The sequence below is a fragment of the Nerophis lumbriciformis genome, linkage group LG09 (genome assembly GCF_033978685.3).
Source record: "Nerophis lumbriciformis linkage group LG09, RoL_Nlum_v2.1, whole genome shotgun sequence".
Classification (NCBI taxonomy): Eukaryota; Metazoa; Chordata; class Actinopteri; order Syngnathiformes; family Syngnathidae; genus Nerophis; species Nerophis lumbriciformis.
Window position 1 is genome coordinate 32,349,797 of NC_084556.2, and position 27,766 is coordinate 32,377,562.

At 38.8% G+C, this 27,766-nt stretch overlaps 1 protein-coding gene across 3 annotated transcripts in view; it reads left to right on the plus strand.

Moving 5' to 3' along the window:
* Positions 1–528: 528 nt before the first annotated feature.
* myo19 (myosin XIX) overlaps positions 529–27,766 on the plus strand; it is a 30,290-nt gene continuing 3,052 nt past the window's right edge. Inside the window, exons 1-23 of one of the 3 annotated variants that reach the window (XM_061961721.2) lie at positions 529–591; positions 688–774; positions 2,443–2,593; positions 6,221–6,369; positions 6,519–6,632; positions 9,934–10,066; positions 10,145–10,214; positions 10,281–10,383; positions 17,612–17,708; positions 17,800–17,876; positions 18,996–19,086; positions 19,217–19,382; positions 20,896–20,969; positions 21,066–21,187; positions 23,405–23,518; positions 23,605–23,781; positions 23,992–24,129; positions 24,197–24,304; positions 24,381–24,451; positions 24,527–24,606; positions 25,749–25,897; positions 25,985–26,114; positions 27,624–27,709. In XM_061961721.2, coding sequence (XP_061817705.1) covers positions 715–774; positions 2,443–2,593; positions 6,221–6,369; positions 6,519–6,632; positions 9,934–10,066; positions 10,145–10,214; positions 10,281–10,383; positions 17,612–17,708; positions 17,800–17,876; positions 18,996–19,086; positions 19,217–19,382; positions 20,896–20,969; positions 21,066–21,187; positions 23,405–23,518; positions 23,605–23,781; positions 23,992–24,129; positions 24,197–24,304; positions 24,381–24,451; positions 24,527–24,606; positions 25,749–25,897; positions 25,985–26,114; positions 27,624–27,709 — 2,460 coding nt within the window. In that variant the 5' untranslated portion in view covers positions 529–591; positions 688–714. Of the gene's footprint in view, positions 775–2,442; positions 2,594–6,220; positions 6,370–6,518; positions 6,633–9,933; positions 10,067–10,144; positions 10,215–10,280; positions 10,384–17,611; positions 17,709–17,799; positions 17,877–18,995; positions 19,087–19,216; positions 19,383–20,895; positions 20,970–21,065; positions 21,188–23,404; positions 23,519–23,604; positions 23,782–23,991; positions 24,130–24,196; positions 24,305–24,380; positions 24,452–24,526; positions 24,607–25,410; positions 25,492–25,748; positions 25,898–25,984; positions 26,115–27,623; positions 27,710–27,766 lie in introns of those variants that run through there. The other 2 variants (XM_061961929.2, XM_061961928.2) reach the window with 2 other exon arrangements.

The window sequence follows — 27,766 nt, forward strand, 5'->3', positions numbered from 1 at the left end:
TCATGGTCACTCGGATATGCCAATGACATCCTTTATCTTCTTTTACTTGCTGAAAGGGTGCAGGTCGCAAGCTACAGTACCGGAGTATGTAGCAAGGGCTCGCTATGCACGCGCCTACTTTACGTTATTAAAACAAATAACTAAAACATACATAGACATATTATACAATCCTGTGTTCTTTAGATATTCTACAACTGCTACGTGTTTCTCAGTTCACTTGTTTTTTCCCCACGATTACAACTAAGAAAGGTTGACACCAAAACACAAATTATTTCAGCCATAATTGCTGAATAATTATTGATTACACTCATCTTATAACTTATAACAGGCATTTCACAAGAGCCACATTTTCTCGTTTTTTATTTACGTGAAAATACAGCTTAACAAAAACAAGAATGCCGTTTTAAGTACGTAGTTAAATGACTGCTATGGGGCATCAGCTATCACAAAAGCAAAACTACTTACTTTTTTCCCGTTGTTGGCAACTTTTGGCATTGGGGTGACGTTTTCGTGACGTCATCAAGAAAAGGGCGGGCCTGAGCGTGTGTACTTCAGGAGCATGAAAGGCAGTCCGGCAGGCCGACAAACGAGGTGTCCTTGAGGAGTTTTAGATAGTTATGGCAAAACTTGTGTTTGATTATACTCTTAAATTTGGTTATGTATTGAGAATTTAATCATACCTTACAGTTCACTGGCCGAACAAACGCTAAACCCATGAGTTCTGTGAGCGGCCGACGTCACACTGCTGCGAAAAATAGCAATGGAAATGAAGCGGTAAGTTTGGAAAAAGGGGAAAAATGTCTATATATAAACTTAAGCATCTGCTAAATGGAGTTACTGACCAAAATGTCGTTACTTCGTATTAGTTTTGTTTTGAAGACGCTGTAAAAACTTGTTACCGGTACACACAAAACCATAACAGATATAGCGCTTATTTTTTGGGCACTACCAAAAGGGTACAAAGGTAAATTACTGTATTTCATGTGGTTGTGGTTTACACATTAATAAAAATAGCCTACTGTTACTTTCTTTTTTATTTACAGTCAGGTTAATATTGTGAAATGTTTTTCCTTTTACACATTGTAGCTATATTAGATTTAATACAGATGCTAGTGGATAATCAGTGTAACTTGTCAGCTAACACTCAAAATATCAAATTTTCAATGATTTACCATATGAAAAACATAGGGCACTCACACAGGTGTTGCTTTATTACAGTACAATACATGTGAACCAATGAAGCCTAATGTGTAGTGTATGCATTAACCGTGAAAATTGTAGCTTGACCCATTTCATTAATAATATTAAGAGGTGAGGTTTAAGCGGTGATGTACAAAGCTTACCTTCTTCATTGGATTACATTTGTCCACGCAGCTGAGACTGTTGACAATCTCCAGGTAAGCTGCATGTTCAATCCACTTGAAGTGATAAAGAAGTGGTCAGGTTGAAGTGAAATTGTTTGACCTTCTTAAACAGCACATACTGTATAACACATTTTGGCATGAATATACAATAGTACATACTTGCCAACCCTCCCGGATTTTCCGGGAGACTCCCGAAATTCAGCGCCTCTCCCGAAAACCTCCCGGGACAAATTTTCTCCCGAAAATCTCCCGAAATTCAGGCGGAGCTGGAGGCCACGCCCCCTCCAGCTCCATGCGGACCTGAGTGACGTGTCGACAGCGGCCAGCCTGTTTTCACGTCCGCTTTCCCACAATATAAACAGCGTGCCTGCCAAATCACGTTATATCTGTAGAATGATCGAGGGCAAGTTCTTGGTTTCTTATGTGGGTTTATTGTTAGGCAGTTTCATTAACGTCCTCCCAGCGCGGCAACAACAGCAGTCACGTTTTCGTCTACGGTAAAGCAGTTCGTCTGCCGTAAACAGCAATGTTGTGACACTCTTAAACAGGACATTACTGCCATCTACTGTACATGCATATGTGACAATAACATCTAGGGCTTTTAGAGAGTGCAGTGCACAACTGCTATACTATATATAATAAAATAAATAAATATATATATAGCTAGAATTCACTGAAAGTCAAGTATTTCATATATATATATAATATATATATATATGAAATACTTGAGTATATATATATATATATATATATATATATATATATATATATATATATATATATATATACTGTATATATATGAAATACTTTAGTATTTCATATATATATATATATATATATATATATATATATATATATATATATATATATATATATATATATATATATATATATGTATATGTATATATATGTGTATATATGAAATACTTGACTTGGTGAATTCTAGCTGTAAATATACTCCTTCCCTCTTAACCACGCCCCCTCCCCACCTCCTGAAATCGGAGGTCTCAAGGTTGGCAAGTATGCAATAGTAGAATGTCATGACTTGTCTGTCTGTTTGCTGCACCGCGCTCTACAGGTGCAGGGATTTGTCCAGAAGGTGTATTCCTCCGATGGACGCCTTCATGATTCCCTGGAGGAAGAAATGATTGCCTTCCTCACTGACGATGAAGCCCAACTGCACACATATGATGATCTCACCAAAGTCAACCCAGTGACACCAACAACAGGTAGCGCTGACCCCTGATTTCCACAGGATGCGAAACGTCCTTCTGTTTTTATTCAAGTCAATGTGTCCGTTTCCACAGCCTGCGGAACGGCACCGACAGGAAGTCAGGAATGGACACCAAATTAATTATCCGAAAATAGGGCAGATCGTATTTTACACTTTCCAACGTCCTAATGGGCGGGGACGGACATGAAGTCAACTTGTTAAAAGGTTTTCAGACGTAATTTCACCTCGTTGTCACAAATTGATGAGAACATGCTGATTCTGGAGGTCCAAAATTTAAGAACAATATACAGGCATATCCCGGGAAGCTATATGGGGCCCGTGTCAAATACCAGCTTATACGGCGGGGCAGTAAAGCAGGGTAGTGGTTTGTAGGAGTTGAATGAAATGTATGTATGTATGTTTACAAAGCTCGTCAGGGATTATGTTACTGTTGTGTTGTTGCTTGCTACAAAAAAAATAACGTTCTTGTTCTGCAAGGCAAAACTGTCATCTTTTCCACGAGTTAAGTCAATGGCATCACAGACGCTCCCGTTTCTGGGTATTGATGAACGACAACGCTGGAGACGTTCCGCGGTGTTTACTTCAGTGTTTACTTTATCACATGATCATTCGCGGATTTGCGAGATCTCGTAAAAGTCTGCGCTATTTTGCTGCATGGCGTAGCCGTAACTGAAAGGCGTTGAGGATTACCGGAAGGCAGATGGCGATGCCGTTTCGTGGCGGTTACTTTTCGCTGCTGTTCTGCATCCTGTGGAAATCACTGGTAAGAGCTGCACTGCCACTGGAGCTTGTATAGTAAGAGTACTGCAGTAATGTCTGTTTTTCTGAACACAATAAACCAGAAAATACTCTCCATCACAAAAGTCAAACAAAATAGCATAGCCAATAGAATATCGTATTCTGCAAAACAAAATAGTACCAATTGAGGTCAAAGAAAATAGACACATTATGTGTGTCCTAAAAGGAGCACAAAGAAGCAAAAGCTGATAATCTGATTTGTAATCAACAATTCAATATTTAATCACCTGATACTTAGTATTAGACAATAGTCCCTATATTAATACACAGTACATTTCATATAATTACATCCACATATAGTCACAAAAATAAACCCACTCATCAATTTCATCAAATGTAGTTTGTATAAATACATTAGACCTTTAAGATATTTTCTTTGTTTCCTCAACTTAGTTGTACCTATCAAAAATATGTTTTGTAATTATTTTTAAATTGAATGTGTTGTTATTGCTTTGTTTGGTGTCATGATTCTTCATGACAGTTGGGCTTTTGTTTGTGGTTTCCTGTGTTTGGTATTTATTTCCGTTTCCTCCCTTGTTTTCTACTTCCTGTTGGAGCGCTGATTGTTCACACCTGTCCTTAGTTACTAATAAGAAGGGTTTATTTTGTCAGGATCACGTGGCAGACGTTGCTGGTTCATTATGTGTTTCTGCTATGTTCTGTGTGCTTCACCCTCTGTAAGCCACACTCTTTATACATTGATTGATTGATTGATTGAATTATTTATTTCAAACCTGCACAGTACAACAACACACACTTTTTTTTTAAAACATTTTGGCAGGGACATTTATGCAAGGCTTGAAAAGGGGTTGGATGAAGCAGATGCTTATAATATCCCAACCCCTCTCACTCATTCCACATTTAACATAAACAATATAATACAAGAACAATACTATACAAACAAAAACAAGAAAAACTCCTGTACACTAACAATACAATAGTACCACTGTTACTATAAAACAAGACAAGACGAGACAAAACACACACACACATACACACACACACACACATACACACACACACAGGCCCAAACACTCTCTGACCATACACCTCTCTCCCATCGCTCTGTGCTGAGGGCATCACTCTCTTTCCTCCTTGTACTTCTTCAGTACTTCTTTTTTAAACAGTCTTTTAAATGTAATCATGTTAGAACAGGTTTTTAACTCGTCCCCTAAGTTGTTCCACAGACTGACTCCACGTACTGAAATGCACATTGATTTTAAAGTTGTTCTAAATATAGGAAAATATAATTTGTTGTTTCCTCTTAGACTGTAACTATGGTGAGCATCTCTATCCTGGAATAGGTTTTGTATATTGGATGGTAGAGAGTTTTGGGATGCCCTAAACATAATTTGAGCAGTTTTAAAATTGATCACATCGTGCAGTTTAAGTTGCTTTAACTCCATGAATAGTGGATTTGAATGATGTAAGTAGTGAACATTGGACACAATCCTAATGGCCTTTTTCTGCAGAGTGACTAAAGGCTGTAGATGGGATTTATAACAATTTCCCCAGACTTCAACACAATAGTTTAGATATGACATAATAAATGAATGATACAATAAAAGCAGAGCATTGGTGTTCAATAAATGACATGATCTCCTCATCATTCCAACACATTTAGCAACTTTTGTCCTCAGGTAATTTATATGAGGCTTCCATGATATATTTTCACCACTCCTAAGAATGAATTTTGTTGAACATATTCTATTGGTGTATCATCAATAACAATCCTGATGGGTATTTCACTTTTGCGATTGCTAAAGAGCATGATTTTGGTCTTCTTTAAATTCAGAGACAATTTGTTGGTATTAAACCAAGTTTTTAACTTGATCATCTCCTCAGTTACAGAGGCCAGAAGTTGCTTTACGTCGTCACCTGCACATGTAATGGTTGTGTCGTCCGCAAAGAGGATGAACTTCAGCAGTGTTGATACTTTACATATTTCATTGATATACATTATAAATAGTGTGGGTCCCAGTATCGACCCCTGGGGGACTCCACAGGTTATGTTCATGAGTGTAGATTGATGTTGGTCGATCTGAACAATCTGCTGTCTCTCATTCAAGTAGCTCTTCAGCCATTTCCCTGCCACTCCCCTTATGCCATAGTTTTCCAGTTTGTTTACCAAAATCTGGTGGTCAATGGTATCGAAAGCCTTTTGCAGGTCAATAAAAATTCCTAAAACAAATTTGTTTTTCTCGATACCGTTAGTAATGTTCTCTATTAGATCACTTAAAGCTAATGAAGTTGACCTATTTTGTCGGAACCCATATTGACAATCAGATAATAATGTGTGTTTTTCAATGAAGCCACGAAGTCTATTATCAAATAATTTTTCCAATATTTTTGACAACTGTGGCAGAACATTGATACCTATGTTGCTTTCACTTGCCTTTCCTATCAAGGGACCATCTTCCCTGCTGTCTCTGCATCCTGGGGTCACACCAACAATCACAACGTGACACTGTGATAACAAAGCTGCTTTAAAATCTGTTTACTTCTCAAATTATATTTTCCATCTCTATCTCTGCGCTTTTTTGATATTTGTTGACAGCCTGTTACTCCTTAAATATTACTTACACAGTTTAGAATTTCACCAGATCCATAAATGTTTTGATTTATGACTTTATAAAGAGTGCAGTTGTGTGTTCCCGATAACCAACATTGTTTATTATTCCCTGTGCTGTCAGTGTTAAAATATATTAACGTCAACTCACCTCTTTTTAAATTTACATATGCTCAGTGTTTTCATTTGACCTCCACTACTGTAGTACACACACTGACTGCATACCTAATGAGACATAATGTTTCTGTTTGGCAGTTCTGCTATGCCTGCAGGCCAGATATGGAATGAAGGTGTTTTACACCCACGCTGGCTGCACCTTAGTGGCTCTTAACCCCTTCCGGTCTGTTCCTGACCTTTACTCCCTGGATACGATGACAGGCTATCACTGTACTCCCAAGCTGAAGGTATTTGCAACAACGCAAGAAATAATTTCTAATAGTGGAAGGGTTTAAAACTGATAGACATTACAGACCTGAAATAGTATATGCATATATGAATTGTCACATGTATATGAATTGTGATCCCATCTGTAAGCCGTAATGTGTCTCTGCAGGAGTCCAAGCCACATATCTTTATCGTGGCAGAGGAAGCTTACAGAAATGTTAAGGGTCAGTTGGCGCCTGTGGACCAGTCCTTGGTGGTCAGTGGGGAGAGCGGTGCTGGGAAGGTAAAGCAATCAGGTGTGACCACCTGCTCTAATTCAAGGTGGCGCACAGTATCTATAGAAAATAATCACCCCTCTGTTAAAATAAAATTTTTGCCTGATGTCATCAAATAAGAACACAATACATTATTTCAAAATGAGCTTTATCACAACATTTCCTAGAGATGCTTAATAGGATGTTCCAATCATGGTATTATGCTGCTGACTATGGACCGGACTCTCACACTATTAACTAGATCCACTTGACATCCATTGCACCGGTCGCCCAGAGGGGTCTCCACATCTGCGGTCCCCTCGAAGGTTTCTCATTGTATCCCATTGGGTTTTTTCTTGCCCTGATGTGGTATCTGAGCCGAGGATGTCCTTGTGGCTTGTGCAACCCTTTGAGACACTTTTGATTAAGGGCTGTATAAATAAGCTTTGATTGATTGATTCCAAAACCGATCATCCATGAGTCAGATTGGCCCATATCGAACCCATGTATCAACTGTAAAAGTTTACATTTATTTGTAGTAAGTGCTTTTGACGGTTTAACAATATCAACATATTTGAATGAGTTCCTTATTCTATTGTATTACATTAAATTGTTTGATCAAAAGTCAATAGTAACCATAACTAAACTAAAGCAAAACCTACTAGTTGTAAACATAAAAAAAATAACAAAAACATATTTTGAGAAAATAAAAACATTGATCTAGCATTACTCATATACTGATACTATCCTTGGTATGGACACCACCAACGTATGGATCGAATTGCAGGACAAGGAGAAGATTGGGGGCACGGAAACAAGCTTGCTAGTTAGCAACCCATCTAACTGCTTACATGTTGTGGTCTCCGTTTGCTCTCTGAGCCTCAACGTTGACGGCTGTTCACTTTGCTGCTAATCATATTTAGATGATTACAATCCAAATACTGTTAGTTCCGAACCAGTTGTAGTTCTAGAGTATTTATTAGTAGCCAGCGAGAAGATATATTTTTGATGTGACTGATTGTAAACAGAGGTCACAACACCAGAAGTATATTACTCGAGGGGTTGTGGTTACAGGACAGAGTTGCCGATTAGTAAAGTTTTTTTAGTTCTTTGCATGCATGTTATATAATTTTACATTACATTTTCAATGATAATAATTTTTGTAAGTTATCTACTAAAACAACTAAACATTCTGTGGTACATTACATGGGACAACAGCCAAAATAGGTTGCTGGATGAGAATAATTCTAATGATAAAATATAGTGTAGAAATGCACCCAATTGCAGTAAATGTTGTCTTGATTTTCAAAATTGTATTTAGGGGTTTGCGTGGCAGCACCTTGTGCTGATAAAAATGTTTATCTTTTTTTCTCAAAGTGTGCTCACATCCCTGAAAATAGAGTAGCGTAGTTCATATTCATTAAAAACAAGGCAGAGGTTTTATTTAACAGGTATACTTAATATTAGACAAACTTTAATGATCCACAAGGGAAATTGTTCCAAAGTTTGTATTGTATTTTTATAATTATAATTATATATATTATAATTATAATAGATTTTTATAATTGTATTTTTGTCCACTGTAACATTGCAAACAGTTTAAACAGGAACACTGTGTTTGATTATAGGAAAATATATACATACATATACTTAACTATAATCAAGTAATTCTTTGGTGTACCAATACAAAAAAAACACTACAGTTTGAGAATCATTGGTATACAGTTATGGTACAATGTCTCACCTCACTAATAGTAACAATACACTAGATTAATAAATCTCTCCTCGGTTGCCTATTCCATAGAAACAGCAGTTGCGACCCAGAAGTGCCTGTAGGTCACGTGGTTCCATACCACCAATACCTTATCCGTTATCATCATTGTCAGAAAAAATTATATGTATATGATCTGATGTCCAATTTTAATGTCAATATTTGGAGACGATATCAGTCGGCCAATATTAGCAAACGTACTTGGATTTTACACAGCAATTCACGCTGGCTTTGCTCTCCTGGCTGGTGTGGCTTGTTGGCTATCATTCATAAGCTTGCGGGAGAAGTGGTCACATTAAATAACTGGCTTTTCTTTTGACTTGTCTTTATTACGTGCATGAATGTGCTGTGGACTGAGCGAAGGTGCCATGTTTCTGACTTTATCGATTATTTTCAGCGTTTCTAGTCATTTCTATTAAGTAACCTCCATCAACTGTTCTTCCGGGACCTCCCATAAAGAATGTCGGTAAGACAGACAATAGGCAGTTTCTTTAAAGCAGAACAAGACAATGAGGAGTCAAATAATGTTGATAGTGACTGCGATGAGGTGGCGACTTGTCCAGAGTGTACCCCGCCTTCCGCCCGAATGCAGTTGAGATAGGCTCCAGCACCCGCCGCGACCCCAAGAAGGACAAGCGGTAGAAAATGGATGGATGGATGGATAATAATAACATAGTGATAGAGCGCCGCAGCATAAAACAACATATTTTTCTTATTTTAAAGGGACCTATGATGATTTTAATCTACATTTTAAAACACTTCCTTGTGGTTTAGATAATGTGTATTTGATATGCTTTGGTGTAAATTTTGCTTCACAGTCACTTTAACAACCTGTTTTTGAGCCTGTCTGCAAGGTGTTTTTCTGGAGGCGCTTTCACATTGCAAGTAGAACCACATTCCCACCCTCTCCCAAAGTATTGTACTTTATCTTTTGAAAATAGACACTATAAATAAATATCTTGGAGTCATTTTTATTTTTGCAGACGCGGTCGAAAATAAACTTCATAAGCATTATATAGATTCGCCCGGTCACATCATTAGGTACACCTGCACACTCGCCGATCAATTCAGACATGCATACAAAAACAGCTGTTTTTAGCAGCATTTATGTCACTGCATGTTGCATGTCGGTGTTATATGCATGCCATAATTACAAAAAAGTAATACTCGTTATAGCCCGGCTGGGAACTTGCCTTAATGTCCAAATAAGTACGTTCACCTCGCTGTGATGTCACAATGTAGCCAGACTGCAAAACTGCAAACAAAGACATTAGTGTTCAACATTGTAACAACATTTATAAGTCAGAGAAGACAAAATTCATCATACTTCTCCTTTAAATTTATCGGAGAAACTACAAACTTATTTAGAAAAAAACAAATTAAAAAAAACAAATAGTTAACTGCTAATTTTGATGAGTGTTGGAAATTGAATTGATTTTTAGTGAATGAACAATCCCTCTCTGTAAGGGATTGAAAAGAAGAGTTCGGATACCTGCCTGTGTTTTTCAAACATAAAAAAATAGGTAAATTGTAAGGGATTTTTTTTTGTTCTTGCACAGACATGGACTTCTCGCTGCCTGATGAAATACTACGCCACAGTTGCAACCTCCTCCTCCCTGTTGGAGAGTCAGGACACTGTAGAGAAGATAGAGAGGAGAGTTCTGGACTCCAACCCCATCATGGAAGCTTTTGGTAAGACATGATGCTATACAGTATGTTAAATAAAAAAAGTACTCCTGTGGACGCTGGTTCTCTCTGTCTTCCATGCAGGCAATGCGTGCACACTCCGCAACAACAACAGCAGTCGCTTTGGAAAGTACATCCAGCTCCAGCTTGACAGGTAATCACTGGTTCTCATGAGATGATGAGATGTTGAACACTCAAAACTATTCGCTTTTAAACGAAGGTGTCAGCTGCTAGTCGGGGCATCTGTGCAAACATATTTACTGGAGAAGACCAGAGTGGCCTGCCAACCTGCTAATGAAAGGAACTTCCACATCTTTTACCAGGTAATGTAAACCATTTCTGGCAGTCATCTTAAATCATTTAAGAATCCTCTCTCTGACAAGTGTGCAGTGAATGAACGTACATCTTGACTTATGGTTGACCAGCCAAAATGTACAGATTACTTAGACGTGATGGACATACAGTATTTATTTATAGATTCCAATGTACAGAATAAAGAGCGATTAACGTACTATAGTAAATGATAGATGGATGTAGATACAATATACAGATGCTAAAAATATACTGCATAGATAATGATAAACAAAAACAGGGGCAATGAACTAATAGGGATGTAACGATAAACTGTATTAATGATAACCGCGGTAAAACTCCAGATGGTTAGTTTTACCGTTTTAAATCAAAATTATCGAAAAACTGTGATTGATAACTGCATTTTGATAAACTTTCGGACTGGCTGGCGCCAGTTCGCTAGCTTAAATGCTAACATGAAAACAAGAGACATTAACGTTTTTCCACATTAAGACTCGACATTCCCCAATCTAAACGTATATAAACACACTGTTGTCTGAGCTACTAAGATATTCAATTGTGCACATTGAAAATACAAGCTGTACTCTCTTAGAACATAGTGATATATACTTAGAGGAATAAGAGACAGTTAAATCACACCTAATCTTATCCTTGTCCACACACAAGAATGCCACCATTTAAGACCCCCGCCACCCTCCGTCCGCCAGCGCAACGCGACCTAATACGCATGCGCGAAAAATGCACACATCATAGTCATCTCCACAGTTGTTTTATGTGCAAGTTCTTAAATGTAACTTATCTGAACAATATACAGTGTTGTGGTATTTCAGTTAAATAGAATCCAGTGTGCTGTGGGGCCTTATTGTAGTGAATCACACCTGAGACATCATAAATTAATAAAATCTTTAATAAACACGTAAAAGTACAAAATGTGACAAAAAACATTTTACAACAATCAACCTTGGGATCTAGATATCTGGTTAGGACACTCCTCACTCTTTTGCCTTCACCTTCATTAGCCATTCGTTTTTGGTGACTTTATATACTCTGGACCTAGACGTTGAGTCCGCGACATACATGGCGGACAACAACTGATACAGTCTACTTTGCCAGTCCAAAAGCATTCGCCGTTTTCCGTAGTTTTCCCTCGACCGCCAGGTAATACAAAGCACACGCTACCTTTTTTATCACATCCACGGGAGCTCGCATTCTCGTTGACTTTCCTTCAACAAATGAATAAAAGTTTTTCGCTAAGTAGAATCACAGCTGACATTGGAAAGTTCTCTTGCCGTCTGATAAGTGTTGTATCCGAAATAGCTGCAATCGCTTTCTCTTAAGGTATTAATGTGTGATTTCCACAAGCATCTGTACATGTAGAAGAATGAGAAACACGGGCATGTCTGGATGACTCGCCTTCATATTTCCAGCGTTTACATCCGAGCTACGAAACCACTTTATTATGAAGCTGGCTTTGGCGCGGTCTTTCTGACATCACTTCCCGTCTTTCTGGCGTCACTTCCTCTCTGAACTCAGTTTGTAAACGATCAATGAGTCCATACAAAGGTAAGTGCCGGAGATTCAAGAAATGCACGGCGCACTTAGCCGTGTAAAAATGTGTCCGAGGAGGGGGACCTTAAACGCTGGTTTAGTGGCTGAAACGTGGCTTAGGCTAAATAATTATTTGTTTAAGGCAGGGGTAGGGAACCTATGGCTCTTGAGCCAGATGTGGCTCTTTTGATGACTGCATCTGGCTCTCAGATAAATCTTATCTGCCATTGCTTAACACGATAAGTAATGAATAATTCACTGGTAATCACAGTGTTAAAAATAACGTTCAAAATATAAAACATTCTCATGCATTTTAATCCATCCATCTGTTTTCTACCGCACCTGTTCAAGAAGTCGCATTAATGGTAAGAGATATTTTATTTATTATTGGTTAGCTTCAGAATAACAATGTTATTAAAAAGAATAAGACACTTATTGTACTCTAAAAATGTTGGTCTTACTTAAAAATGCACGCATTTAGTTGTATTCAGTATTAAAAAATATTATATGACTCTCACGGAAATACATTTGAAAATATTTGGCTTTCATGGCTCTCTCAGCCAAAAAGGTTCCCGACCTCTGGTTTAAGGGGTTAAACGCCTTAGTGTAGACATGGCCTAAAACACTACCAGTGAAGCGTAAAAATCACAAAACATGCAAAACTAGTGGGTTTTCTAATAGTGTGTCTATTTATTTTGTCCATCCATCCATTTTCTACCGCTTGTCTCTCTCGGGGTTGTGGGGGTGGCTGGAGCCTATCCCAGCTCCATTCGGGGGCCCTGGACAAGTCGCCACCTCATCGCAGGGCCAACACAGATAGACAGACAACATTCACACTCACATTCAAACACTAGGGACAATTTAGTGTTCCAAATCAACCTATCCCCAGGTGAATGTCTTTGGAGGTGGGAGGAAGCCGGAGTACCCGGAGGGAACCCACACAGTCACGGGTAGAACATGCAAACTTCACACAGAAAGACCCCGAACCCAGGACCTTTGTATTGTGAGGCACACGCACTAACCCTTGTTCCACCGTGCTTTTTGAGCACTTTAAACAATATCGCAATAATAATTATAAATGTGATAATGTTGGTTACAATAACCCTGATAGGAAATTTTCAAATTTTTACATTCCTAGAATATACTCTATTAATAGACATAATGGGTGGATTGCGATATCATATTCATATATGATTGATAGCAACCCATGTATCCATATACATGGGTTACTATCAATATACCCTATAGCAGGGATATTCAGCTAAATTGTTTTGGGGACCACATTTCCAGGGACAGGGGGCGCCGGATTTCTCCCTTCACTATTGTTCTTTTTTTGTATATTCCATAGAACCAGCATCCTTTATAGTAGACATTTGATTTTGGTCTATTTATTTTGTCAGAGTTATAAGAGCACTATGCTGTTTTTAAGGATCTTCTGCAAAAATGTGAGTCTTTCGCAAGTTTTTTTGAACTGAACTCATAGGCCACCAGTTGAATTGCTGGAATATTACTGACGTCACGTACGGCTCACGTCCCGCCCCAATAAATACTGGTGGTGGTCAATTGGTACTAGGTGCCATTTAGCCTTTCTCGAAAAAAACATGCCCTATACTTGTGTTGTTTTCTGCTGTAAACACTTTCCAAATCGTGAAAAGGATAAATATTTATTCAGAGGTTATCAAAAAGGGCGGAAAAGTGCAAAACAACGGCGAGATAGCAGCTCACACTCCAGTCCAAAGAAGCAGAGTCGAAGAATGCACGTGTTTGCAGTGATCACTTCAAACAAGATTTGTTTGATATACTTTTAACAAATGTTATTTCCCATTTAAGTATTATCTTGATATTATATGTATTTCTTAGACACACGTTTTCTGCGAGTGATTCGAAAAGCACCAAATAATAATAATAAGCACTAAATAAAATAAATCAAATGTGATGAAACCTAAAAGAGTTAAGTTTTTACCAAAGGCAACCATAAATGAAGCTTTCAGCACATACACAATGTTTACATTTACAGTTATATTTTGATAGAGACGAACGGGGAAAGACACGCTACTCGTAAACGGCGCGTGCAACAATACCAAAGCAACAAACCTCAGAAGATGCAAAGTTAAATCATGAAATGCAACCTTACCCGAGCAAAAATTATGCATCTTTTTTTTTTTTTTTTCAAATATTTTTATTGAATTTTGCAGACAGTACAGTATGATGGATCATGGCAACAGCAAGTTGAGGCATCTGCACATTTTACAATATGTAACATAGTAAACCCTACCCCTTACAGTACCCACCCACTTTAATTCCCAAGGTAATTGTCACCTAGTGCCCACAACAAATATAGACACACATGAATATATGCAAACTTAGATTCAAACAAATATATTAAAGATAAACAAAAAATAAATAAGGTAAATAAATAAATAAATACTACATAAGATGTGCAAAAAAAATAATAATGATAATATAACGTAAAAGTAAATAAACACAGGGAGTGAGGGTCGGGGGGGGGGGGAGCTTCCATTTAAAAAGAATTGTACGCCTAGCCAGCAGAGTCGTTAACGCAATGACATGACGAGCGGTTGCAGGTAAACCGTCCACCTGGGGAACGCCAAAAAGGGCAGTCAGCGGGCTGGGTGTTATTGTTCTATCGAGGGCCTGCCCAACAGTGTCGAAAATAGCCGACCAAAAACTTGAGAGTTTTGGGCATGTCCAGAACATATGCAAATGGTCAGCTGGGGATTGCCTACAGCGGTTACAAGTGTCGCTGTGGTTGGGGTATATTTTAGCCAGTCTAGCATTGGTGAAATGTGCTTTATGTAATACCTTACATTGTATTAGGCCATGCCTAGCGCATATGGACGATGAATGTACCAGCCTCAAAGCCTCTCTCCACCTCCCGTCAGGTATAGGTGCTCCAAGGTCATGCTCCCATGATTCTCTGACAGGTGAAGTATTAAGTGGATTCAGAAGGCCGATTTCATTATATATGACAGATATTAAACGTCGTTGGTCAGAGTCAAAGGAGAGAAACCGATCAATTTCTGCTTCTGGGGGGCGGTTGGGAAAATGAGGAAATTGTTTTTTAATAAAATGCCTTGTTTGGAGGTATCGAAAGAAATGAGTATTAGGCAGATTGTATCTTGTTGACAGAGAAGCGAAGGAAGAGAACACTCCATCGTGGTACAGGTCATTGAGAATTTTAAGTCCGTTAGTCAACCAAGTTCGAAACGCAGAATCAGAGCAGGCAGGGAGAAAGGCGGGATTGTTCAAAATCGGAGCACCGCTGGAAGCCTTGTGCAAGCCGTGATGTTTCCTAAATTGAGTCCAAATTTTAATGGTATTTTTAACAACTGGGTTTAGGGAGGTCCCCAATGAACATAATGGTAGCTGTGAGCAAATCACCGCGTGCAGGGAACCATTAGACGATGCCATCTCTATGTGAGCCCAAGGTGGACAGGCGGCTGGGGAGTCGCAATGGACCCAGTACAGAAGTTTATTAATATTGCAGGCCCAGAAATAATTTCTAAAGTTTGGAAGTGCTAGACCACCCTCCGCCTTAGGGAGCTGTAGAGTGGCTTTCCCAAGGCGGGCTGGCCTGTTTTGCCAAATGAAAGCAAGAAGTTGTTGATCAAGGCCAACAAAAAATGATTTGTTGAGACATATAGGGATGTGCTGAAAGAGATATAAAAACTTCGGAAGTAAAATCATTTTTATGAGGTTAATGCGGCCAACTAGGGATAGGGGGAGGGCAGCCCACCTGGACAAGTCCGATCTACATTTGTCCAACAGTGCTTGAAAGTTTTTACGGAACAGCTCTGTGGGAGAATTCGAGACGAACACAGCCAGATATTTAAATCCTTCCTCCGAGATCTTAAAGGGGAATTGTGAGCGTGGGAGTGACCTTGCCAAATTATTCACAAAAAATAGTTCGCTTTTCTGAATATTCAGTTTGTACCCTGACAAACGACCGAACTGATCCAGAATCGATAGTATATGGGGAAGCGAGGATGAGGGGTCTGAAACGAACAACAGAAGATCGTCGGCATATAGGGAGAGCTTATGAACCCGACCGAAACGAGTGATACCCTTAAATTCCTCCCAATTCTTAAGCCAAATAGCAAGCGGTTCAATGGCTATATTAAACAGCAAGGGTGAAAGTGGACATCCCTGCCGGGTCCCACGCTGGAGAGGGAAGTACGCTGAACGGATGCCGTTAGTATGTACGGAGGCAAGTGGAGTCTCGTACAGCACTCTAACCCAAGAAATAAATTTAGAATCAAAACCAAATTTCTCCATAATAAAAAATAAGTAGCCCCACTCCACCCTATCGAACGCCTTCTCTGCATCCAGCGCCACCACAACCTCCGGAGTATCAGATGGTGGAGAGAGAACTATATTCAACAATCTTCTGGTATTGAAGAATGGATGCCTCCCCAGCGTGAAACCTGTCTGATCAGCCGAAATTATTGAGGGCATCACGGCTTGAAGACGTATGGAGAGAACTTTCGCCAGAATCTTGCAGTCCACGTTCAAAAGTGAGATCGGTCTGTAGCTACCACAAGAGGTAGCATCTCTGTCTTTCTTAAGAAGTAGTGAAATGGAAGCCTCTGACAAGGTCCTTGGTAAGCGGCCGGCGTTGAAGGAATCATTAAACATTCTTGCTAAAATGGGGGATAAAAATAATGAGTAAGCCTTGTAAAATTCAACTGTGAAGCCATCAGGGCCGGGCGACTTTCCATTTTGCATAGATCGGATTGCCTCCTGTATCTCTGACGAGGAGATAGGTCTACCCAGCTCCCTGGCAATGTTTATATCAATGCAAGGATATGTTAATGAATCGAGGGGGTTGGGGCAAATCGCGGAGACAGGAGAGCATTCAGAAGTGTATAATTTAGTGTAAAATTCGGAAAAACACCTATTAATATCCACTGGATCGGAAGTATAACTACCATCGGGTAGTTTAATTTTGGGGATTGACCGCGATGCGCAAGCAGCCCTGGCCCGTTGAGCTAAAAGTCGGCCGGCCTTGTCTCCGTGTTCATAGAAGCATTGTTTGGATTGTCGCAGTTGTCTCTCTACTATGTGCGTCATAAGCAGGTCATGTTCTGAATGTAGCAGAATACGCTTTTTATACAGGGTTGGAGATGGACAAACAGCGTATACATTGTCGAGGTCGAGGAGTTCTTTAGCAATTTCCGTCAACCTAGCCCTCTCAGTCCTCCTCATCCTGGAAATATAAGATATCACCTGTCCTCGGATAGTAGCCTTAAGTGCTTCCCACAAAGTGCTGTTTCCGATATCAGGGGTGTCATTAAAATTATGCATATTTATACGGGAGTCTTGATACAAATGTTCTTGACCCAGCCACATAAAGAAGTTGTAGGCCTGAGGGAACTTAAATTTTCCTGAGGGAACTCTCCTGAAGGAATCAATAAAGTACTATCTATCTATCTCAATCAATCAATCAATGTTTATTTATATAGCCCTAAATCACAAGTGTCTCAAAGGGCTGCACAAGCCACAACGACACCCTCGGTTCAGATCCCACATCAGGGCAAGGAAAAACTGGGATGACAATGACAAACCTTGGAGAGGACCGCAGATGTTCTCATATCAGTTTCTGGAAGTAACTGCAACTAATTATCATTGACATTGTGTTGAATTCAGACATCGTTGATTTTTTTTTTTAAGATGATGAAAGAGGGCACTGACGCGCAGAGAAAGGAGTGGAATATACCACATGGACACCGCTTTGTGTGGCTGCCAAATGTTGAAAAGAGCATAGAAGGTTGGTCTTTATTTGGTTGTTAACTGTTCTGTTCATTTCAGATTTACATTTTGACTGCAAATGTGACAGAAGTGCATTGAATATCTTGTAGAGGATTCTTTCCACGAGACTGTTGACGCTATGGTCCACATGGGTATTAACACCGAGAGGCAGAGACAGATATTCAGGGTAAGATGTCATCCACTTATTGTGAATACGTGACTGATGGTTTTCAAAACATGATTATGGTTTATGTTTATTTGTTGTTGTACTGGTAATGGACATCTTTAAGATATTATCTGATACTGCCAAATCTATACTTTACAAAATGAAAAACATACATTTTGCCCAAAAAATGCCTTTTTATTTTGTACAAAATTTTGTGACATGCTAGTTGAACAGAATAGTACTTTAAATACTTCCGTAATATAAAAAAAGTTACGCACATATTTCTTATTCGTTTTCTCACATGCAGCCTGTGGACATGCCCACCCAGCTAGGTCAAAAGTGTTTAAGTGTGGAACAAAGGCAGTCTCATTAGTAATGAGGCATACTTTGCCTTTTTTTTGAGTTGCGTGAACATTTTGAATACTAACACTTGTGAGTATCCATACAAAAAAGTTGACACTTCATATTTGAAAAGGCCGTATCAATCCAGGGAGTGCTTGTCACGTGAATATATGTCACCATGGTGATGGAGTGTATGTTTGCACGCTACAACAGCTTCTTTTTTCTGGCTGGATATGAATAATAATCTGTAGATGAAACTTTGTTTCACTTATTATAATAACCACCCTGGTGTTATCTGTAATGGCAAGTTATGTTTAAGTACAAATGTTTGTGAAGCCTTGACATCAGTGGGGGATTGCATGGACAACTGTGTGTGTGTGTGCGTGCGTGCGTGCGCAAGCGAATATGCAACTTTTGAGGTGAAGAACCTTCAAGTGTTTTGGCCTGAGTATTTTAGCTAGAATCTTATCGTTGTCTATGCAGCAGACGATGCATGAACACCGTCACGACAGCTGATTCCGAAATTAGGCATGGATAACCTCAATTTTGTTGTCAACATTCTCATTCATCCAGATCATTGTGTTCTCAGGGCATTAAATTGATCACAACTGGGCGGTTCAGTCTGTCTTGGAAGTAATTTCACCTCTCATCCGAGCAGGCTTCATCATTACACACTCACAGACTTCGATAGGACATGTTGACACTTAAAATATTTCACATTTATTTTGTTTTTGTGTAGCAATAGGTTGATAGCTTACGCTGTGATGAAAGAATAACCTATTTACTTGTTTGTTGCAGATATTAGCGGGTCTTCTACATCTGGGGAATATGAAATTCTTCCTTTCAGCAGATGAATCACAGCCATGCACCATAAAGGAACAGTCCAAAGGTATTTGATGTGATTTAAAACGACTTGAAACTTGTGTGTGTGATGCTTCATTCAGTGACTACGGAAATTTTATGCAGGGTGTCCCCAGTTAATGCGACTTAACTTCAAAAAGGTCTTTCTCTGTTTTTAGAGTGCTTGCAGAGAGCTGCTGAACTATTGCAATTGGCTGCAGATGAGCTTGAGATGTGTCTAAGTGTGAGGACTCTCAAAGCAGGCAAACATAGCATACACAAGCCTTGTTCCCAGGCGGAGTGTTGCGTGAGGAGAGACTGCCTGGCCAAAGTCATCTATGCCCAGTAAGAACTAACATTGGATTGTCAAATAATTAGGGATGCGCTAATCAATAGACCACTGATCAGTATAGGCCATTTTTTTGTGAAATAGTATGTGATCGGCCAATGCCTTTCAATGCCGACCACCGCTTGATACTTTACTTTTTGGGGTCCTTGGGCTGACAGAGCCGGCAAGCAACTGACTGTGTATCTCCATAACATGGAGGCCCTGCTCCCCTAAATTAATAATCATCGCCTCTATTGCGACAAATGAACTACATTCCTTACTATCTAAAAGTATCAGTGTCATGTTAGATTATCACTGTAGGACGAGGCTGAACATGTTACATACACACCAAGTCAGAGCAATCAGGAGCAGGCATGTAAATCTGTAGGCTAGCTGCTAAGATAGCTTGAAACAACACAAGCAATAAGAGCTTAGTAAAGTTTAACAAGTGTAGACGGCGCTACATTGAAGCAGAAAGTAAACTGATATTAACAGGAAAAATAATAAGTAGATTAATTAGAGTCTAGAGCAGGGGTCTTCAATGTTTTCCAGGCCAAGGACCCCCAGATGGAGAAATCGAGCGGGGACCCCCTCTTTGTATATTTTGTGTAAAATTGTGTTTTAAATCAAACTGATTTCAAATGTACCTTGTTATTGTGCAATACTAAGATATTTAAAGAATACTGTATAGCGCTGCTAATAGCGAGCTTGGAATTTGAGCGCTAATAGTTAGCTATCGCAAATGCTAAGATTAATATAATAATACAGTATAATTATGTATTCATTTTTGATTTCACATCTGCTAGGTACAGTGAGTAGGGTGGCCATGTCACTGCCAATAATAAACACTGTTAACTTGTATTAAAAAATGTTTAATTTTGTGGAAAAATTGCAGGTGGAATACAAAAAATGTATATTAGAAAACAAAGAACAACCAAAAAATACCTCTGCGGACCCCCTGTTGAAAACCTCTGGTCTAGAGTGACAATAATACAACAACTGTTGGTGTGTGTACGTAAGAGTAGGGCACATCAATCCATACATTGGTGTTGTCGATACCAAAGATATAGTATCAGTATATGATTGATGCTAGAATGATGAGATCAATATTTTTTATATTTATATGTCATGTTTACAAACTCAGGGAATAATCCCCTAGACACAAGAGGTGCATTTAAATGAGTAGAAGATAGTCTTTTTTGCTTTTGTTTAGATATTGTGTACTATTGATTTTGTTTTTCTCCAACAATTTAATATTATAAAAGAGAAGAATGAACTAGTTAAATGTTGCGTTGATATTGTTAAACTGTCAATAGCACTCACCATAAACACATTTAAAAAATTACAGTTAATACATGTGATAGGTATTGATATCGGCAGCATAAAACATCCCTACAAATGATGCAGCAAACCACACGTAATGTTGTGTGTAGTCTGGTGTCAAGACATTTGGTCAACAAACACTCAAACCATCACGTCTTTTTGTTTACAGTATACAGTGCAGATGATGTGTGTTTTCTTACTCTTCAGATTATTTGAATGGCTTGTGACATTTATCAACAACAGCATTTGTGCTGACAAATCCACTTGGTGCAACTTCATAGGTACTGTACTTTACCACACTCAACTATACACCGTTTGGCCATGTAGCAATGTATTCTCTCTAACTTACTTGAACATGTATTTTCTTTCATATGCAGGTGTTCTAGATGTTTATGGCTTTGAATGTTTCCAAACCAACAATTTGGAGCAACTGTGTATCAACTATGCCAATGAAAAACTGCAGCAGCACTTTGTGGCTCATTATCTTCGAGCTCAGCAGGTATTATTTTTAGTCATTTATGTTTTGTATTATATGTAGAGGCTCCGCCTAATGGTTAGCGTGTTGGGCTTACAGTCAGTAGGTCGAGGGTTTGAATGTCTGTTTGGAAATATCTGTGTGGAGTTTGTCGGTGTGTGGGTTTTCTCACCATACTGCAGCTTCCTCCCACGTCCTAAAAACCTGCATGTTAAGTCAATTAGACATTCTGAATTGTCCGTAAGTTTGAATGGTTATATGTCTATGTGTGCTCTGTGATTGGCTGGTGACCAGTCCAGGGTGCACCTCACCTCTCGTCTGAAGTCAGCTGGTGTAGGCTCCAGCTTACCCTGATCCTAATGAGAACAAGCGGTTTAGAAAATGGATGTATTATTATATAATATACAAATTACATTAGTTGTACTATAATTAGTGCTGTCAAATTATATTTTTTATCAGATACATCACATTGAATTTGGATTAATCAAGATTATTCACAGGTTATTACTCGCTTGCATAATTTAAATTAACTTAAAAAAAGATCTCAATATCTGGACACAAATGCACTCTTATTGTCAGAATCAGGAACAGGAACATTTTTAAATGTTTTACTTGATTGCACATAATTTACTCATTCAAAACTGGCTAACAGTTTTATATTAAAGTACAGTCAGTGTGTATTTTAAAGTACAATTTACAGATCAACACAACATTCGGTTTCTCCTCACTCATCTTTGCACTTACTCAGTGGCCTTGTGGTTAAAGTGTCCGCCCTGAGGTCGGTAGGTTGTGAGTTCAAACCCCGGCCGAGTCATACCAAAGACTATTAAAAAATAAATGGGACCCATTACCTCCCTGCTTGGCACTCAGCATCAAGGGTTGGAATTGGGGGTTAAATCACCAAAAATGATTCGCGGCCACGAGGTGAGGGGAGCAGTGAACAGCAGCGGTGGCCGTGCCCGAGAATCATTTTTGGTCATTTAACCCCCAATTCCAACCCTTGATGCTGACTGCTCCACTCACCTCCCAGGGGGTGATCAAGGGTGATGGGTCAAATGCAGAGAATAATTTCGCCACACCTAGTGTGTGTGTGCCAATCATTGGTACTTAAACTTTTTAACTGACGTATGCATTAACCTGATTACTGACCATATAACAACCCTTTTAGTAACCATCCACGGTTAAGATAAAAGAGTGCGGTCAAAATAAATTGAGTGATTATATATACGTATATATATATACATATATATATGATTAATGAGGTTTTTTTGTGATTAATCACAATAGTTAACTTGTTATTTTTGACAACCCTACTAGATCAAAATCAGATTAATCAAACTTTTGAATTTGGATTATTCATTATTAATCACAGGTTATTACTCACTTGCATAATTTAAATTAACTTACACAAAGAGCCCAATATTTGGACACAAATGCAATGTTCTTGTCAGAATGTCGTACATGTACATTTTTTAAAATGTGTTTACTTGACTGCATGTCATTTATTTAGTCATAACTGCATGATTAATGCGATACTTTGATTAATTTGATTGATTAACACATAATAATAATACATTTAATTTTTAGGCGCCTTTTAAAAAAAACTCAAGGACACTTTGCAAAACACGGATAAAATAACTAAAATATAATGATAAACCAACAAAGGATAAATAAACATGTAACAGTTAAAGGACAGTGAAGGCAGCTAAAGTGAGTATGCAATTTTGAACAGGTGAGTTTTGACTCGAGATATTAATGTATGAGTCAATCTTGCGGATGTCAGGTAGTAGAGAGTGCCAGAGTTTGGGAGCAGAGTGACTGAAATCTATGCTCTCCATGGTGATGAGGCGAGTTGATAGCACAGCAAGGAGGATGGAAGAGGAGGACTGAGGGAGTGTGCTGGAGTAGCGATGTAGAGGAGCTCAGACAAATAAGGAAAATATAAAGAAGGATTTTGTAGTCAATTCTTTGCATGACCAGGACCCAGTGAAGTTTTTACAGGATGGGTGTGATGTGATGGAAATAGTGGGTTTTGGTTATGAGCCGGGCAGCAGAGTTATGGACCAGTTGGAGCTTGTGGAGGGACTTCTGGGGGAGGCCAAAGAGAAGGGAGTTACTTTACACAATAATATTGCACCTAACTATTTGAGAAGACATGATGAATGCAATCGATTTACTTGGGGGTTCCATATTATCTTGGTTAAGGTATATATTTTCTTACATGAAATGTTCTGTTTCAAGGAGGAATATGTGTCAGAGGGATTGCAGTGGTCCTTCGTCAAATATCAAGACAACCAGTGCTGTTTGGACCTTCTCGAAGGAAGCCCTATCAGTGTGTTTTCTCTTCTCGATGAGGTAATTTTTTTGTCCGCTGCCCTCAATTGTGTTTATTCCTGTTGCCGCAGTAGTGGGAAATGGTTTGACCTGCTTGTGTTCTACAGGAGAGCCGCCTTAATCGAGCCTCTGACGCCAAGGTACTCAGGATTCGTTTGGAGAAAGAGCTAAGTGATAACGGCAGCATCAGCTGGGATAAATTCAGCAAGGTGCCACACTTTACTGTGGCCCATTATGCTGGCAAAGTCAACTACAAGATACAAAGCATGGTGGAAAAAAACAAGGTTAGTATGAAGCAGGGCTGCGCCTAACAATTATTTCTCAATTATATTGTCGATTGTTCTATCAACTATCATCAATTATTGTATGGATTTAATTTGTTTTCTATGTTTTTAGTGTTAACATTTTACGAATGAATTCCCCAAAAGTGAAAATGAAAATCATCATAGGTTCACTTTAATGACCAATTTGTGAAAATACATTTTGTGTTCCAGGACCCAGTGGCACCTGAGATCATCAGTATACTTCAGAAGTCTGGCAATTGCCTGCTTCAGCATATTTTTATAGAAAAAGAGAGCGAGCATTCACCAAACAGAGCCCTCAGTAAAGTCACTGTAGTCTCCAAGTTCAAGGCAAGATTAACCGGGACTTTATTGTTGCAGTGAAACGGTCTTGACACCAAAGTTCATGTTATTGCAGAACTCCCTGGAGCGCCTCATGAGCATCCTGCACACCACCACTCCTCATTACACGCGCTGCATTAAACCCAACTCCGACTGTAAGCCGTTCATCTTCAAAAAAGAGGAGGTACAGCAAGTCTACTTAACACAGTCTCTTGTCATGCAGTAGAGGCATTCTAATGTTTTTTGTTGTCCGCTGCTAGGTGATCATACAGTTGGAGGCTTGTGGGATAGTGGAGACCATTCATATAAGTGCTGCTGGCTTCCCTATTAGGTAAAACGTTTTTTGTTTTTTTTGTTTTTTTTGTCATTGTGTAGATTTGCTCATTTTCCAATCTTTGTTGCACAGAATTCCCTTCAAGTGCTTCATTCAACGCTACGGAGCCATTTTGCAATGCTCAAACATCAAGTCACAAACTCCTAATCTTGGTAAGTCCAGTTTGTTGTTAAGTCAAATAAAAGTAGGCATGTCTCGATCTGATATCAGCAAAAAAACAAGTCCCGGCTTGTAGCTAAAATGTCCGATATAAGCTCACGTGCACCATGTTTACTTTTGCAAAGCTGGTCAGACAGTTAACATCTAAATATCCTCCAATAAGTACACAAGTTTGATTTTTTCTTGTATTATAGTTAAGTCATTTACAAAAGGTAAACATGGTAGACTACGCAACAGCTAAGCACACATTAGCAATGTCTTCAATTGACCAATATTGCAGTCTAAAACAGCACATTTGTCTATATAAAAAAGTATCAAATATTTATAGTTACCTATTACTTACAGATCAAAGTCCCCAAGGCAGAAGTGTATTAAAAAAGTATCCAGTAACAAACTTGTTCGCATCATTCAACATCCTGCGCCATGAGATTAATTTAATCAAATAATTGTGACTACTACAGTAGGTGTAAACAGAATACAAATTAACACGCCACATCAAAAGCATGAATCTGTCATAAGGTTAGTGGTTTCATACCTACCATTGTTCTCTTGAGTAATTTCACTTGATCAAACTACATTTTTGATTTGATTCTAAACTACAAAATAAAAGTATGTACTATGATTCCTGCTAACATTGGAATATCAGTATCAGTGAATATTCAAGCCTCTAACATAGGTATCATATTGGAAGGAGAAAAAGTTGTCGGACACCCCTAAAAAAATATAAATACAACTGTGGTTTTATTTCCTCTCTTTAGGTCTTCTGATTTATTATTTCCTTTCACTATCTCTCTTAGTGTGTTCTCTTCTTCTTGGGACTTTGGTGTATAACACAGGATTGTCTAACCAAATATGCAACCTCTTTTGAACATTTCCAGGTAAATACATGCATGTCTGTGCTACAGTTTGTACTCTTAACCCAATGTCCCCTGCATGTTTCTGTTCATGCTTAAGTAAACTGATCACTAATACTGAGTGGCTGAATATTTTCTGTTTGCATGTGTATGTAAATTCCTTCATTTTGCAAACTGACAATGACTTTGCTGTAAAACCTGCTTTTCTAAATATTTTGTGTGCAGCAAAGACTCTGTTGAATCGCTCAATTCTATTTAATTTTGTCTGTGTGTCTTTGAAGCCCAGGTTGGAAGCGACATCGACTTTCTTCTGCAGGAGGTGCAGAAGGTCCTTGACCTGGTGTTTCAACACTCAGCACACAATGTTAAAGGGGAACACAAATCTTTGGTGCACTGTGGAAGAACTAAAGTGTTTCTCACACAGTTAATGGTTAGTCTTTCGTGTCCATTTGTTTTTTCAGATAGTATGTCCTAAGTGTGTCTTTACAATGGTATGTCTCTCTCCTCTGTTCCACAGCTAGATTTATTGGAAGATAAGAGGAAGACGATCCTCTCAAAGTGTGCCTTCTCCATTCAGTGCTGCTGGATGCGTTACCAGCGCCGCAGACGCCATGAGCGACATCATTCTGCTACTCTGATCCAAGCAGGTAAACTGTGGCCAATGTGTTGGCACGCTGCCTCCGTCTGGCCCCTTTTGACTTGACTGTCTGGCCAACACAAACCAGCAGGAAGCGTCTGATCCCACTGATTATCCCCTCAGAAGCAGCTAAAAAGTTATATAAAGTGTTGGTTATTTTTATTTCCCCAGAATAGGTTCAACATTAGATTTTTCTGGTCAGACTTTTATTCTGTCAAATTTAACATGGTAATGCAGATGAATCCATCATCATTATTAATCTGATCAAAAATTGTAACAGAATCCGTATGGAAGTATTATTGTAGCAAAATGATTTGCAAATGTGTATCTCAATCTGTGCGCGTGTAATCCATTTTATGTGCATGTGTACCAATTTGTGTGTCTGTATATCAATCCGAGTACCGTATTTTTCGGACTATAAGTCGCAGTTTTTTTCATAGTTTGGCCGGGCTCCAGTGCGACTTAAATATGTTTTTTTCCTTCTTTATTATGCATTTTCGGCAGGTGCAACTTATACTCCGAAAAATACGGTATGTGTACCGGTAATCAATCAGATTTGCGTATGTGTGTTTTAAATTGTCTGTCTGTCCCTAATCAGACAGAACTCTTGATAGGCTGTCTACGTACATGTGACTTTTACGACAATTCTGCCGTGTAAGATTTGAGCGAGCCATCCAGATTTGTGAGCGTGTAAAATATGAGCGCGCGCTTTCAGAAGTGCGTGCGTGTAATACAATCTGCGTATCTGAGGCGTGCCTACATTTAATCAACCATCGAAGACACCACACAATTTAAACCAATCAGAAACGACGTAATCAACCATCGAAGACACCACACAATTTAAACCAATCAGAAACGACGTACAGCTGAGGTGCGTGAAAGAGAGACGCCAAGACCCATTTTATGTTGTTTCTCAGGACAAAGTAACTAAATACAGTAAACCCTGTTTTATCACTGTCAATTGGTTAATTCCTGACCGTGGTAAATTAATGTCCGTAAAGTAGGAATTAATAATAATATTAATTTTCATAACTGGAGGAAAAAATACATGTTTCCGATCTTTTTAATACGATTCTAACATGAAACAACACCCACATATACCCTTTTAATCCAATATAATAAGCTGTCTGAGGCTGAGCCAATCAGCGGCCATGATACTGAACAGTGTGCTCGCTCATCTATTAACCAATACTACTGTTGTATTGATATGTGTAAGTTTATTTATTTGAAAAGGCTTAGTTTAGCCCAAAAAAGACAGCAATTTAAAAAATCTGCAATATAGTGAAGCTGCAAACAACTAAATTGCGATTGTAGTAATGCATCAGCAATCATTTTAGGACAGCATTGCACAGTCAAAATAAACCGACTCGGGAAGTATGCGGTGTATACATAGTAAGTGTACTGTCAAGTGTGCACAAGCTAAAGTATGTGCTCTGAGGTGAAGTACAAGACTCCTGCAATGGAAGGATCTTAAGATCTCTTGTGGGATACTTTGTGGTCCCTTGCATGCTTCTTGCAGTGGTGAGGTCTTGGCTTGTAAGGAGGAGGGTCCAGAGATGGGATAGAGCAGCCGCATCTATTCAGAAATCCTGGAGGAAGTGGAAGGTGAGAAAAATGAAACGTAAGATGTGCTTACAGTATTGTGTGATTTGTACATTGACT